Source organism: Phyllostomus discolor, chromosome 2 (assembly GCF_004126475.2).
Source record: "Phyllostomus discolor isolate MPI-MPIP mPhyDis1 chromosome 2, mPhyDis1.pri.v3, whole genome shotgun sequence".
NCBI classification, from domain to species: Eukaryota; Metazoa; Chordata; class Mammalia; order Chiroptera; family Phyllostomidae; genus Phyllostomus; species Phyllostomus discolor.
The window spans coordinates 23,402,078-23,417,062 of NC_040904.2; the positions used below are offsets into that span (position 1 = coordinate 23,402,078).

Below are 14,985 nucleotides of genomic sequence, written 5' to 3' on the forward strand. Positions count from 1 at the left end.
AAAAAAACAAAAAGGCGTAGCATAGATACAAAGCCCAAAAGCAACTCAGAAATATTTCTATTTTTGACTTTATAAAGTCAGCTCAACATCTATTTTGAAACATCCTTAACGCTAACCATTAAGGGCTCTCAGCAGGTGAAAGGCAGCCTATCCTATAGCACACTTTTTAGAGTTCCGAAGACACTTGAGGCTTCCTAAAGCATCAGCCTGAGTGTTTCCTGGGCTAACAGAGTGCACGTAGACAAGCCACTCGAGTGCGGGGGGGTGGGGGCGGGGAATAGCAAGTGTCAGGGCAGCCTTATGAGTGAGTGAGAATTCTAGTAAAATACAAAAAACAAATAGAGAGAGCCTAGGTACATAGATAAATGAGTTGCCAACTTTCACATACCCTCTTCCCCCCAAAATAGAATGGACTGATGTTTAAACTGGCTATTGTAAGACACGCCAATAAAATGAAGGCGCTGATCTTTTGTGTCTGTGCAAGTATAGAATTGTATTGGAGGGATAGATGAACCCCGTACAACAAACACTTTTATTTTAGAAAGTACTACTACCCAGGGGGATTCTGGGAGGCTGCTCTAAACCTAAGGGAATCTATCCTCACTCCCAAAACCTGCCCTTCCTTCCCGGTTAACAGCGCCTCCACCCACCCACGTGGTCAGAAGCCAAGGCTGTGCCCTGTCAAGCTGCCTCCTCCCCTCCCTCGCCCTGTCCCACGGGGTAGCCATCCCCCAGTCTGCGACCTGACCCGCTGCGCTCCGTCCTGGGCAGCCTCGGTTCGGACCTTCTTCGTTCCTTTCCTGGTTTGCTGCGGTAACCCCCTCCCTGCACTCTCTGAATTTCCTTCCCCTCTTCTCAACTGCCTGTCTCTGTGACCAATTACATTTCTAAAAACTTAATCTGACTATATGATGACCCTGCTTAAAATTCTTTAAAGACTTCCCAATCACTGCTTACAGGACAGAACCCAAACCCCACAGAAAAGCATTCAAGGAAATCCCCTCAGGATCTAAGTTGGGCTCATTTTTCTGTTCTTGTCCCTCCCCGATTATATCACTTTGTTTTCCACCCAAACGCACCGGACTCCCTTTGGCCTCCCAGAAACGCCCTTCTCTTCATCCTGCTGTGGAAGGTCTCATCTCCAAAGACAGAGCTTGGTTGTCTGTGTAGCCTGTCCTCACTTTATAAAACAGTTCTTTGCGCCTTCTTCTATTATTCCATAAACGCTTCTTACAGAGCCAGAATTCTCTGGTTGCAAGCAGTAGAACTCAATTCAAGCTAATGTAATCAAAGAAGGGGACCACACAGACCCTCCTGGGAAGGCCTAGTGAGACGCTTCAGGGGCACCCCCTCAGCAGCTTGCACATTGTCAGGACTCTGTCTCCTTGGTGTCTCTCTCTCTCCTCTCCTCTGCACCGAAGTGTCACTGTCTTCTTGCCAAAAAGTAGGTGTTCTCCACGAGGCCAGGAGCAGGAAAGCTGGTGATTGCAGACTTATACCCTTAAAGGCCATGAACCTGAGAGAATAGAGATACTTTATCCATTTCAGTCAAGAAAAGACTGACCAAGCTTGGGTCATGCGCCAAACCCTGTTAGACCGACGACAGTAGCAAAAAGATAAGGTGCTGTCATCTGCTCACGTCATCCCCTCGGTCGGGTATTTCCCATGGGGAGGTGGCACAGACGTGGCTCTGAGGAATCAACTGACAGGGACACCCCAACTACAACACACTGCTCAGTGACTTGAGACTATTTCTAGGAAACACACTGAAACTTGACTCGTGTACCCCATCACAGAGCCTGGCACATAATAAATGCTCAGTAAACGCTTGTGGAATGAATGCAGTGAGCCATAATAGAAGATCAACAAAGTGAGCGAGAGACCAGGTATATAGCTTCTTTAAATAGAAAGTCTAGAAATGAAAAGTGCCATGAGGCTAGGAGCAGCTCCCCTCAGTTGTTAGCAACATGCCTTATAGAAAAATCACAAAATATGCACCCCTCTGTCGAAGGGAAATAGGCAACGTGCGAAGCTTGGTGAATCCAGGCTGGGGGAGAGGGCCTGTCCGGGTACTACCCGCAGGTGTTCACGTTAAGGAACTAAGGATATTGCATAGCATGGTCTCATTTCAGGAAATTTTTAGCTTCAACACTTTCCCTAGTGTTTCAACCTCACTAGTGAAGACTTTGCTGCTCTTTGGAGCCAAAGAATTTGATGTTTAAACAGAAAAGTCAATGATCTTGGATGACAAAGTGTTCTAGACGAGACCCGGAGGTGAAACGTGACTGCCGCTGTCCGTGGCTTCGTAGTGGCTGTCTGAGTTCCAGCCCGGGGTCATTGACAGCCAGCCGGGGCTGCTCGGGGCCAGTCTCACAGACTGTCGCGTGTCCGGTGTCAGTCCCTGTAAAATGCAGACCCATGGGTCACAGTCGCAGCACTGGGAGGCAGCAAAAGAAATGGCATGAGGAAAACTTGAGAAAATACTGTGACTCGCAGATACAAGCAGTAGCCCACTGGCCTGTGGAGAAAAGCTCTCCCCCGTTATCCCTTTGGCTAACAGGTGTTCTCTGCTCCATGCGGGCTCCGTGCTGAGGGCACAGGGGTGAGTGGGGCAGCCTCGGCCCTCGTGGAGTAACGTGGGGCAAGGCAAAGCCGCGTGCCTGAAGGTGGGGGTGCTCAATCCCTGGTTTCTCAGGTTCCTCTCCCAACACCGTGTTGGCTGGCCCCTCCTCTACCAACCAGTGTCAGGACCGGAGATGCTGAGATGGATAAGAACCTCCCCCCTGCCTTCCTCTTAGAAAGAAATATCAACATGCAGTCAAATCACTGCAGCAATGGGTGAGCGATGTAATAGGGCTGGAAGAGGAAATTTCATCTTTTGATTCATAGATTATTGCCCAGTCTACAAGCTAGTTTCTTACTGTGCACAACCACATCCACTGCCAACCTTCTCAAACGGTGGTTTGTTTCCATAATTAATTAATATTTTAATTAAGCCTCACCTCTTAACATTTTCCCCCTTGTAAAGCAGGTAAAGCTATTTATTTCCAAAGCACTTTTGTTTCCTTTGGTAGGAGGTAAGCAATGTAAATCCTACGCATCTACTTTTTAAAAAACGCTAACCTCCTTGTCTTCCAATGGTTAAACAACAGTGAGGTTTCCAGTGTTGAGGTGGAGAGAGAGAGATTCCACAACTGAGTATCTGACGTGCGTCACTTTTGGAAGCCTGCCTCGAGCAGGGCGTTATGCTGGTGCACGTGTGCATGTGCACACACACACACACACACACACACAGTCACAGTATACAACCTGTAACCACATCCACTTTTATCCCCAGAATAAAAACACATTGCACAAATGATTTGAAAAATGGATTCCCGTAGATTGATAAGTAAACCAACCACTCCTTATGTGTGTGGTATATACTGAACCCTCAGGAACTCTCTTAGTTATAATAAAAAGTAATTGTTCAAAAAGCATCCGCCTATTGGTTTTCAATCTTTTTAAAATCTGCATGATATTCAGACACTGGTCCTGTGAAGGGCGTTGTGAAGGGAGGCCTGGTGATGTTTTTCCCTTTGGGGACAGCACGAGGAAACTCAGGGCTCTCAGCACACCCAGCACCCCGCTCAGGGGAGACTGCTGGGCCCCGGCCACGCACTCATGGTCATAACTGTCCACCCCATCGCCGTTGGCAGCGGCTGTGGTCTCCAGGCCACCCTTCCTCCTGGAAGAAGCAGAGGTTTCCCAGGGCTGAGGCTGGGGAAACAGCCAAAGGCTCCAGTGAGGAGCCAGGCCCCCAGCCTTTGAGAGACACACAGAACTGGGGTAGCTTGCCCTTTCTCTCTTTCACATCTGCAAAACTGTTCCCCAAGATCATAACAAAACCGACTGTGGTTCCCCTGTTCTTTGGAAACACTGTCTTAGAATTGTGGGGGTTGGGGGGGAATACTTTGAAAACAAAAGCCAGCTGCCTGTTGAAATGCGCGCGAGTGCCGGTGCCAACAACTGCAGAGCCCGCAGCTGCCGCCTTGAGGAAGGGGACGGACGGGCTCTGTTGCGGACCTGGTGTCGCAACGACACACAATGCAGAAAGTCCACGTGGCCCCACGTGGGATGGGTCTCATTATTTTCACTAAAACAGGCCAGCAGACTCTTAACAAATATTTTCTTCCTCGGGGTGTCGGAGCTTAGTGCTAGCTTTGTGTGGAAGAGTCTATTGTTCCCTGCGTCCTAGTAAGAGAGCAGAACCTTCTGGAAAGTAGGCCACTGAGAAGTTTTAAAGATTTTTCTCCTAGTATTTAGGAAATCGGGCTCGCTCTGCAGTCTACACATCCGGGTCAGTCAATTCTCATAGGTTTTAAAAAATAGTTTCCCATTTTGAGTTTCTTTACCTTTTTAAGTTTCATTACACATTTGGGAAAGTCTTTTGTCACTTGAAAAGCTTAACAATATGCTTGGTTCCTATCAGCGACACCACGTCTACTGCCAGGAAGGAGCCAGCAATCCGTAGTAAAGCCCCGTCACAGGAACACGGGCCTGGGAGTAAAGGGAAGGCGAGAGAAAGGGAGTTATAACACGGACGTAAGATAACAGCTTCCTCTGAGCAGGGAGCTGGACGCCCAGCTTTCTTGAGGAAAAGGACACAAATTAGACCTTGGTGAAATGTAAATGCTTTTTTTTTTCCCCTTTGGCTACCTTCTAAAATCAGGCTAGTTCAATAAGAAACACCACTTCTCCCACTTAGCAAACTGGGCATAACTGATTGTGTCAGGACTTGAACCGCTGTGGTGCATGTTGACGGATGTCTGTCTTGAGCCCAGAAACGAGGAGCGAGACCGCGAGGAATGTCTCTTCTCCCTGCAGCCCAGGGCAGGGAGATGCGGGGATTCACCGGGACGCTCTTCTAGTTCATGGAATTAGCAGGCTCTGACATCAAGCCCCTACCAGACTTGAACGTTCCAATGTTCTTTTCATTCCTAGTGCTACCAGTGGCTGAAGGAAAGAATTGTGAGTGAAGAAGGGAGGAAACAACAAAACAAGCTGAAAGACCTCTCGCCCATCGCTGAGCGCCTGGGCTGCACGCTCCCCCAGCTGGCTGTGGGTAAGGCGACGCCCCCCCCCCCCCCCCCGCCCCCCAGGGCAGGGTTCTGCCGGAGCCGAGACAGGACCATCCCCCTCTGCTTGGCCCACACCCACACCATGACTAAATACCTGTTGTAGGGCAGACTGATCTCTGGAGCTTAAATTCCTGGTCAAAACTATTTAAAACAGGGTCTTTGAAGCTCCCCAGAATTTTCTATGAGCTAAAAACTTTTCGCCCTTCCCCTCTCCCGTATAACACAGTGCGAAGGAGAACACGTGAGTGAAAACGCACACATCCGCACTCCCAGGGTCGGGTGAGACCCCCTGAACCATGCAGGGGCATCCCCTGCTTCTGGATCAGTTTCCATCCCTGTGGAAGCTTAGGCAAAGGGGGTGAGAGGCTGGGACGCCGGCCTTGGGCCGGCTGCGGGGGAGGCCCACGGCCACGTGGGAAGCCTGTCCTAGAGGAGCAGCTTCGCCCTGAAACTTCCAAGGGGCCATGAACACTGCTCTTCTAGACTGTGAAGTTGTTGAAAGGTCACAGTCACTGGTAACAACTGAAAACCCCATGCACCAGCACTGTCAGATAGAAGTATAACGTGAGCCACATATTTAACTTTCAGTGTTCCAATGGTGATATTCAAAAAGGCAAAGGGACATAGGCAAAATTAATTGTACAAAAGGATTTTATTTAACCCCAGATAGCCAACGTATATCATAACTATAAAAGTAATTGAGATCTTTTACACTGTTTTTCACACTAAGTCTTCAAAATCCAAAGTGTGTTTGACACCGACAGCACATCTCCGTGCAGCCCGACCACGTCTCAGGTGTTCGACGGGCACTGTGGCTAGTGACCGGGTGTCTCCCAGGGAAGCATTTGGACTTTCAGTTTCCTTGCTGGGGGAGATTTGCCAGGCTCTGTGACAAATGCTTTCTGCCACTATCTCGTCCCCTTAAGGGTCGAAACGATCCTAGGGGCCAAGTGCTATGACAAGCCCTACCGCACAGATGTGAATGCAGCATCTGCTGTTATTACCTCCACTCTACAAAGAAACCAAAATAAAGAATTCATGTGGTAGCTGGTGTTACCAGACTCAAGGAGTTCGCAGCTCCTTGAGTCTGGGACACGGTTGTCACAGGTCGTTTTATTTACTGGCAGCGAGTAAAGGAGACAAGAGATTCATATCCAAAGCTGTTTCCGGAAGGGAGAATTAGCCATTGCTTATGTACCCTACTTGGTCGATCACATGGTTTCAGTTGGCTATACGCACTGGGTTGGGTTACTGCCACACACATCCTGTTTACAGCTGGCTGCGAAATACTGTGCTACATTCTCACATACAGCAAGAAGAGCATTTGCAATGGTAAGAAGGGCCCAGACCTTGAGACCGTTGTCCTAGCTAACACTGTGGGGAAAGAATGAAATAGTTGTCCAGTCTAGGAAAATAAATTCCTAAGGATTAAGAAATAGCAGGAATTGGGAAAAATCAGGTACAGTGTCCTAATGAGATTTTTTAAAAGAACTCAAGATAAGTCCTAGGCAAATAAAATAACGTGATAGAATATTTGCCAGGTGCTTGACCCCTCTGAGGTTGGAAGGCCAGGAAACAGTAGCTGCCGTTAACAGTCACAGAAAGACGGAAATGGGAGGTGGTTGTGGGGGTGGGGGGAGAATACCGCTCACCTAAATACATAGATAACTGCTGCTTTAATCCTTTCTTAAAGAAAAAAGACTATATTGAATGTGATTAGTTAACATCCCTACAGCTGAGATAAACACAGTAAAAAATATTAGTTATTTGACCATCAGCAAGTTCTTTAACATGCTGTCAATTTTCTCATCTGTAAAATGGGTATAATAATACATATCGTACACACTTGTTGGCTAAAGGGAAATTACATAGGTAAAGCAAAGAGTAGGTGCTCTTTGCAGCAATCGTAACAATGATGAGGAGGATGAGGATGTGTTTTGCGAAGAATTAAGACACCCTGGACCCGAAACTGAGTCTACCCTTCGCCATGACATGTGGTCAAAGGAATAGGCACAAAGAGCAATACTTATTCCGGGAACAGTCAGAAACACGGTTTTTAGGCAGTAGCATGAAAGTGAGTATTAAATTTAACTCTGAAGGAGTAGGAAATTGTCTCTCTAAAGAGGAAATCTTTATAGGATTTAGACTTGCACTAGATATTAGATATCTACAATAGACCCTCTCTAGAGAATCTGAGTTTAAATTAAAACATGCTTTGTTTCTCCTTTTCCTCCCCGTGTGCCCCCAGATGTCTATCTTGCCATTTTTTTTTTCATTCTTTATAAACAAGTAATTTTGTTTTTAACCACAGAACTCTCAAACCAAGAGAGGAATTATTCCAGGCATATTACCTTTGACCTGCTAGAGGGTGTGGGGGAGGGGAATCCTCCCCCTTTACTGCCTTGCACCTGCAGGGCAGCCAGCATCCACACCTTGCTGGGAAAGAGCCAGGCTGGGTTGCCTGCTTGGCCACACTTGGTTAGATGCTAATTATCTACAGTCATCTGCACGTGCTGCCTCTGCTGCTAGCCAGTTCTGCCCGGTAGGGCCTCTTATACGCTGCAGCCCAGAGTGGGGAATTGGCTGTTGCTGATACCAAGCAGCTGGTGGGCAATGACTTTCCCTGTATCCTGCTTTCCCCTCAGAACTTCCACTAGCACCAAAAAGAGTTATAAGTGCAAAGGAGGAAATAATACAGCCACACAAAGAAAAAGCCCTGAATCACTGGGCTTGTTGCCTTTATAGAGCATTATTTTGCCCATGTGGAAAGAGTTAGCAATTGCCTTAAAAGGCCTGAGCGTGGCAACAGCTTAAGAGTACTAGTTGACAGCAGGGCCTTGAGCAAATGGGGCAGGAGAGGTGCTCGGACCCTCTTCCATCCACCGATCATTCATGCCTACATTTGGTCAACAAACATTTCCTAAGCACCTGCTGTGTGCAGGTACTGGGCTGAGTGCTGAGCATCCAAACACAGATAAACACACCTCACGGCCTGATGGGAGAGTCAAAACAATAAGCAGATCACTGTGATACAGTGTTGTAGTTGTAGAAATAATTGGGAAAGGACCGGGGATTTTGGAAGCAATGTCTACCGGCTCCCAACCCCGCCTTGGATTCAGGGAAAGGCTTCGGGAGAAGATAGTTCCCATGGGGAATCTCAAATGATGAGTAGATACTAGTGAGGCAAAGGAAGGGAGGAGGCAAAAAGAAATTCCAGGCCAAGGAGACTGCTTGAGCCAAGGGGATGGAGAAGATTTACAAATAATTCAGTGCTCCTGAAGCACGAAGTTCAAGGCAGGAAACGAGGGGACAGGAAGCTGGAGAGCTGGGCTAGAAAGCCAGGTTTGCCAGGGTGAGAAATGGGAACCTCATCTTATAGAACAAGAGTTACGTCCGGCACACGTCGAAGAATGCTGAGCCAGGCAAGCAACATGGTCAGATCTGTATCTGGAGAAACTGCTGCTGGACACGTGAAAGCTGAGCTGGGGTGGAGTGGGGTGGGGGTGGGGGCCATCTGAACAAGAGGAAAAGCCAGACAGTCAGGCGGGGGCTGGCGAGGGCCTGATGGAGGGCAGCGGACAGTTGAACCAGAGCCGTGATTCTTGGCTGTGGTCTCTGCATCCACACAACTCAGCAAGAAAAAAAAGCGCCATACTGATGCATGCTGTAACACGGATGAACCTCACAAACCTGTGAAGTGAAAGAAATAACTCTATTTACCTGAAGCGTCCAGAAACAGTAAGTGCCCAGGGCACAGAGCAGATGAGCAGTCACCTGGGGTTGGCAGTAGGAATGGGACTGACTGAGAACAGGCATGAAGGAGCTTATTGAGGTGATGGAGATGTTCGAAACCTGGATCTTAAATGGTGATGGTTGCACGCTTGAGACGTTTACTAAAAATTACTGAATCATACACAAAATAGGTGAAAAATTTTGGTATGTAAATTTCACCTTAGTAAAAAAGAAAACATGGTCCCTGGATCAGCAGCATCAGCATCACGTGGGAGCTTGTCAGGAATGCAGATTCTCAGTCCCTGCTGGGTAGCTCAGTTGGTTAGAGTGTCATCCCGATACACCAAGGCCATGGGTTTAATCCCTGGTCAGGGCACGTACAAGAAGCAACAAATGGATGCATAAATGAGTGGAACAACAAATCAATGTTTTCTCCTCTCAAATCAATTTTTAAAAGATGAAAGAAAAGACAGAAAAAAAATGCAGATACTTAGGCCCGCCCAGAGCTTCTGAGTTAGTAACCCTGGGGGTGGCACCTAGTAATTGCTGTTTCACAAGCCCTGGGTGGTTCTGATGCATGCTCAACTTTGAGAGCCACTGGATTAGAGAAATATTTAAATAGCAACTAGACTTGGCAATTAAAGGGGAATGTGGGATCAGAAAAGGAAAATCCCTAAGTATAAGTCCCAGGTTCCCAGAGTGGGAGGCCAAGCTGCTAGTGAAGCCACCCACTGAGACTGGGAACATGGGACAGACGGGCTTAGGAGAAACCAGCAAGAAGTCTGCAGTGCCTATGGGACCCCTAGCAGGGACACCCAGCAGACACTGCACCCATGGGTCTACAGAATCACCTAGTTCCAGGCAGCTACAAACTGAGAAGTCTACTGGAAGCACAAGGAGAAGGGGAGAGAGGGAGAGAGAAAGAGAAGGACTCAGGTCCAAGAAAGGACAGAGAGACAGGTCCAGGGCAGAACGTGGCCTCAGACAGAATCAGCACGTGGCATCCTCTGAAACTGGAGGATGCAGATGTGGACTGTGTCCGTGCGAGAGTGGGGAAGTAAGGAACATCCCACCTGATGAACGGACTTAATTGTTTACAAAGTCAAAGGCCAGGCTGTCTGCTGGGATCGAGGGGCAGGTGTTGACAGAGGGTATTAGAGGTTACCAGAGAGGCAGAGGGAGGAGAGGAGTGAGGGATTTGAGGGTTGGGGAGATCGTCAGCACAGGATGAATCCCGTGTTAGGAGGAAAGGGTCCAGAGAGGGCTGACAGGTAGGTGGAAATGAGGGAACCAGACACTCAAAGTCTGCAAGGACGCTGCGGAACAGATGAGGGGGAAGCGAGAGCATGACTAAGACGGAAAGGAGGAGGCTGTGGGCCAGCACGGACACAGGGACCCAGACGTCGGCCAGGGGGCAGTGTCAGGTGGTTTCGGGAGCAAGAACGTGGACCTGGGCCGGGGAGCTGGATTGGACGCCCCAGTTAGGGCAGGGGCCCACATAGAAAACACAGAGCTCTAAACTCAGGATTCAAACGCACAGACCCTACCAAACCCTCTCCACGACAGGGCTGCTGCTGAGGTTTTTAATCCTGGAGTGCGCTGTCTATCTCCCCCCACGACATTAGTAAGTTTTGGTCGCAGCCAGGGTGTCCGTAGGTGGTGTTTGCAAGCTAATCGATCATCAGGAGGGCTTCAATCCCCTGACCAGTGTTCTCTCTTTCCAGCATGGTGCCTAAGAAACGAGGGCGTGAGCTCTGTGCTCCTGGGATCATCCACACCTGAGCAGCTCATTGAGAACCTGGGTGCAATCCAGGCAAGTACCACAGCCCTTCCCACCACTCCGGGGAGTTTCATGGTGTCTTTGAAGATGTCCCCGGGCAAGGTCCTGTCTGTCCCCACATCTGTCCTTCCTCGTGGCACAGTTTCCCAGTTACATGAACGTCCCTAACAGGCTGCTTGTTCCCAGACTGGGGTGGGGGTGGGGGTGGGAAGTAGGAACAAAGGCATAAGAGATGACAGAGCTTTCATAGTACATGGATCCGGGAGTGTCCTCTTATTAACAGGTGATGTTCTCAAACCTCATTTCTCCGGATGGCTTGTGTCTGTGGGCAGGGCACTCCACGATCCAAGCAGTGTTACACCTGGTGACCCGGTCCCCAGGCCTGACCACAAAAGCCTGCCTAATAACCTACTTAAAGTGTAACAGCCACAGGACAACACACTCACTTATTCTTGCCACAAACACGTCCTGCCAGCCCAGACTGCTCTCCCAGCGTCCTGCCCTCCCTCTCCCGTCGCAGCACTTGTGACTCCGTGGTGGAACTGTCCCCCGCTGGACTGTGAGCTCCCGGAGGTCAGAGACCTGTTGTGTGTCTCGCTTCTCCACTGATCTCCGGTTCTAGCATACGATACAGCCCTTAGTTACGCTCCAGAAACACCTATTGAATGGATGTTTGTGATGTTGCTTGAAAAGAACCATTCTGAACCATCCTATTTCCATTCTGAAATAGGATCAGAATTCTAGTTTGGACGTCCAGGGTTACGTTTCCCTGGCAGGAAATTCAGAGGTGCCCATCCCCACTCGCAGCCTTGGGTGGATTGAGGCGGTAGGCACTGGGCGGAGCCTGCAAGGGCAGTAGGAGGGGACAAGGGCGTTCTGAGGAGAGGGGTGGGGCTTAGCAGCTTCGGGACCATCCTCCTCCCCCAAAAGCTAAATCCCAGTCCTGGGCGCTGCTCAGCCCCGCTGAGGGCCCAGATGGCGCCAGCCCAGGGCTCCTACCGTAGCCAACCCCTGCCCAACGGTGTCTTTTCCTTTTGCTCACTGGGGAACAGACCTGTCTCACACCTTCTTCCCCGTCCACCTGTCCCCGAAGCAGGCACTTATCTCGGCCCGTTACCTCTCCCGAGAGAAACAGGTGGAGGTGGGGACCAAGTTGACTGAACCTAAAATGTTTAGAAACCCTTTTGAATAGCCCAGGGCATGCTGGGGGTGCGGTCTCCCTTCCCTGCCATCACCTTCGTGGGGCTGTGGGGCCGGCCGTGTCATCATCTCCGCCTCTGCTTCCATGAGCCCCTCGGGGCCCCACAACTCTCCTGGATTCCGGGGGTGCCTCCACCCTGGCATGGGGAGTGCTCCCTCCTAGGAAAGCCGCCCCACCATCTCTTCTTCTCACAGATGCCCAGGAAAAGAGAAAGGCTGCACAGTCACGAGGAGGAAATAAGGGAACAGTCTGTACACGAGAGCACTGGGATTCCGCCCCATGATTTCAATCCCACTAACACGCAGCGAGCACGTACTCTATGTCTGGCACCACGCCAGGCACAGGGTGCTGGGCTCGGAATAGGACCCTGCCCTCACGAGCCCGAGGGCTAGCCGAGAGCCAATTAGCGATCTCTCCCTCAGTGCGTTCAGCAGACCTCGGAGCACCTGCCGTGACCAGGCAGGCACTAAAACGTATTGTCCAGCCTTCGAGGGGATTCCATTCTAGTGGGAGAGACATGTGGTACATGAATACTTTCACACTGTGAGGAGGGCTCTCGTAAAGAGGGTGTTGTCCTAGAGACTCCTTGAGAAACGGGTGGACCCGCTTTCAGTAATGTCCTTGCCAAAGCCCCCCCGGGTTGCGTGCACTCTGAAGCCTGGAAGATGAGGACACAGCATGGGGAAACCCAGGACAGCGCATTCCAGACACAGGGAGGAGCTGGGTCAAGGCCCTGAGGCCGGCAGGGACTTGGCCTTTTCCAGGAACTGCCGGCCTGGGACTGGCGTGGCCAGCACACAGAGAGCAAGGGACAGCGGATGCGCTGGAGTGGAGCGGCAGGCAGGGGACAGATCTCACGGGACACGAGAGGGAGGGGTCAGAGTTTTACTCAACATGTAACAAGTCCTCTGGAGAGTTTTAAGAAGAGGAGGAACATGCCGTTATTGTAATTTTAAGAGATTACACTGGCTGCTGTGTGGGAAGTAAAAAGAAAGGCACGGGCAGTTGTCCAGGTGGCAGGTGATCATGGCCGGGGAGGTGAAGTGGTTGGATCCTGTAGGTTTCGGAAAGAGGTTTTGGGACTCGCTGACAGACTGGCGGGAAGAGGGAGGAACCGGGGTTCCTGTAACACCGACACACTGTGAGCCCTGCCATGCGGGTGAGTGCAGAGGCCTGGACGGGAAAGAGGTCACTCCTGCGCTGTGGGAGCGCTCCAGGTAGCTTCAGGGAAAAACTAAGGCATCTTCCCACAGCACCTCCCCAGCAAGGCCCTGGGTGGTAGCGAAATGGGCCACCATGCTCTAGGGGTAACAGAAAAGGGAGGTTACCCAAGAACTGAGGCTGCCCCCATGGGTGCTTAGCATCCACCAGGCCCCCTTCCCACTCCTATCTTCCACCAGCCGAGCACCTAAGAATCCACCCCAGGCAAGCTGTGACTGGGCCCCTCCATGGGGCAAGGAGCAGGCTGGGTGGCTGGGGGTCCTGGGCAGTACAGGGATCGGGTGCAGGATAGAAAGCTGCAGTGCCAGCAGTTGAAAGGAAATTTCTGGTGGGCCCATCAAGACCGCTACGCCAAGGGATAAAGCACACCACCATCATGTGTGAGCTAGAGGGGCACATGTAGGTCAGAACCTCGACGGATGGGAGACGGGAGCGGAGAAGCCAGGGCTGCAGGCGGCCCGCCATCGTCTGCACAGGCCCCTGTCCTGCCCGCTTCTACCTGAAAAGAAGAGAGTTGCTTCTCCCCTCCACCCCACCAGCCTCAAAACCCTTCTGAGAAGGGTTTTGTCACCCTTCAGAGAAGTCCAGGCTCCCCAGCGGTCCAGCCCTTCCCATCCGGGGCTCACCTTCCCGGGATCTCATCCCCAGCCACCAGGAACCACTGGGATCCCCAGAAGTAACAGTGGCCCTCTGCCAACAAAGGGTCCACCACCCCAGCCCACGAAAATCCTGCTCCAACCCCAAGGTCCGACTCAACGGTGACCCAGCCCTGGGAGGACTTCCCTAGCACCCCGCTAACTGGGCAGCACTGGCCAGACCGCCCCCCACCCACCAATTCCTCCAGTCAGTGTAACGCCGACATCGCAAAACTGGTGGCCTGTGGGATGTTGTGTAATCTGTGGATGCAAGTGTTTTAAAACAGCTGTCAACATTTAAAAACTTGAGCAATCTCACATAAAATTCTGGGTGGCTTCTCTTGAAAATTTAGGTCTGTGACACTATATATACATGTTTCATGTTTTATTCAAGTACTTTTACGGTTTCAGCTTTTTTACATGTTTAAATCTCTATCTGAAATTTATTGTGGTGTAATGAACGGAGTTTCTTTCATCATGTGGTTCACCCACTATATTTTAGCACGAAACTTCCAACAAACCCAGTTTCTAGGTTTGGGTCTCACTGTTGCAATCTCACCTTAAATGACACGTTAGTTTAGATCCTCAGAGACTCCCGAACTGCTGGGAAGTCAAACCCCTCCTTCACCTTCTGGTAGAGAAACGGTAATCAGAACCAGTTCCCCAAACCGAGCAGCTCTGCTGCTCCGGTGCCCCGGGGGTTTCTGAGAAGGGCTCCCCAGGGAAGACAAGGTCACCCTGGCCGGCGGCACTGCCGCAGAGGAAGGGTGAGGCCGCAACCGCAGAACTGCATTTCATCACAGTCCCCACACAGGGTCAGGCTATTCCTGTGAAGAAGTCTGCCTCTGTCCCTTGTCTTGCGGTGTAGTGTGTGCCCTTGGCCCGCTTCTCACAATGAGTGGCTGCCCCGGGTGATCTCATCCATTCCCAGGGCTTCCGTTAGCGTGTCCGTGCGCATGACTCAGATCCCCGACTCCCGTCCTCCTGCTACTGGCAAGCCAGCTCCACAGTGAGTTTCCACACGGACGTCCCACAGGCACCGTCAACTCAACACGTCCTACCCCCCTGCCCTTCTCCTGTGGAGTCCAATCCCCATCACCCACATCAGCGTCTCTCTCGTCACGCAGTCTGGGCATCACCATCCTCCTCCAGTGTCTCAGATCCACGCCCCTTTTCTCCTCCACGGCCCCGTCCTAGTGAGGCCTCGGTGTCACTGCCTAGGACAACAGTACATTTCTGACCTGCCTGTCCCCTTTCCATCTGCTCCAGCTCTCCCTTCAAACTACCACCAGGTGT

General features: G+C 50.8%; 1 protein-coding gene across 2 annotated transcripts in view; it reads left to right on the forward strand.

Moving 5' to 3' along the window:
- Positions 1-14,985, forward strand: part of KCNAB1 (potassium voltage-gated channel subfamily A member regulatory beta subunit 1) — a 307,769-nt gene that overhangs the window by 289,842 nt on the left and 2,942 nt on the right. For both annotated transcript variants that reach the window (XM_028505142.2, XM_028505144.2), the window contains exons 12-13: positions 4,984-5,104; positions 10,577-10,665. In XM_028505142.2, coding sequence (XP_028360943.1) covers positions 4,984-5,104; positions 10,577-10,665 — 210 coding nt within the window. The remainder of the gene's footprint in view (positions 1-4,983; positions 5,105-10,576; positions 10,666-14,985) is intronic.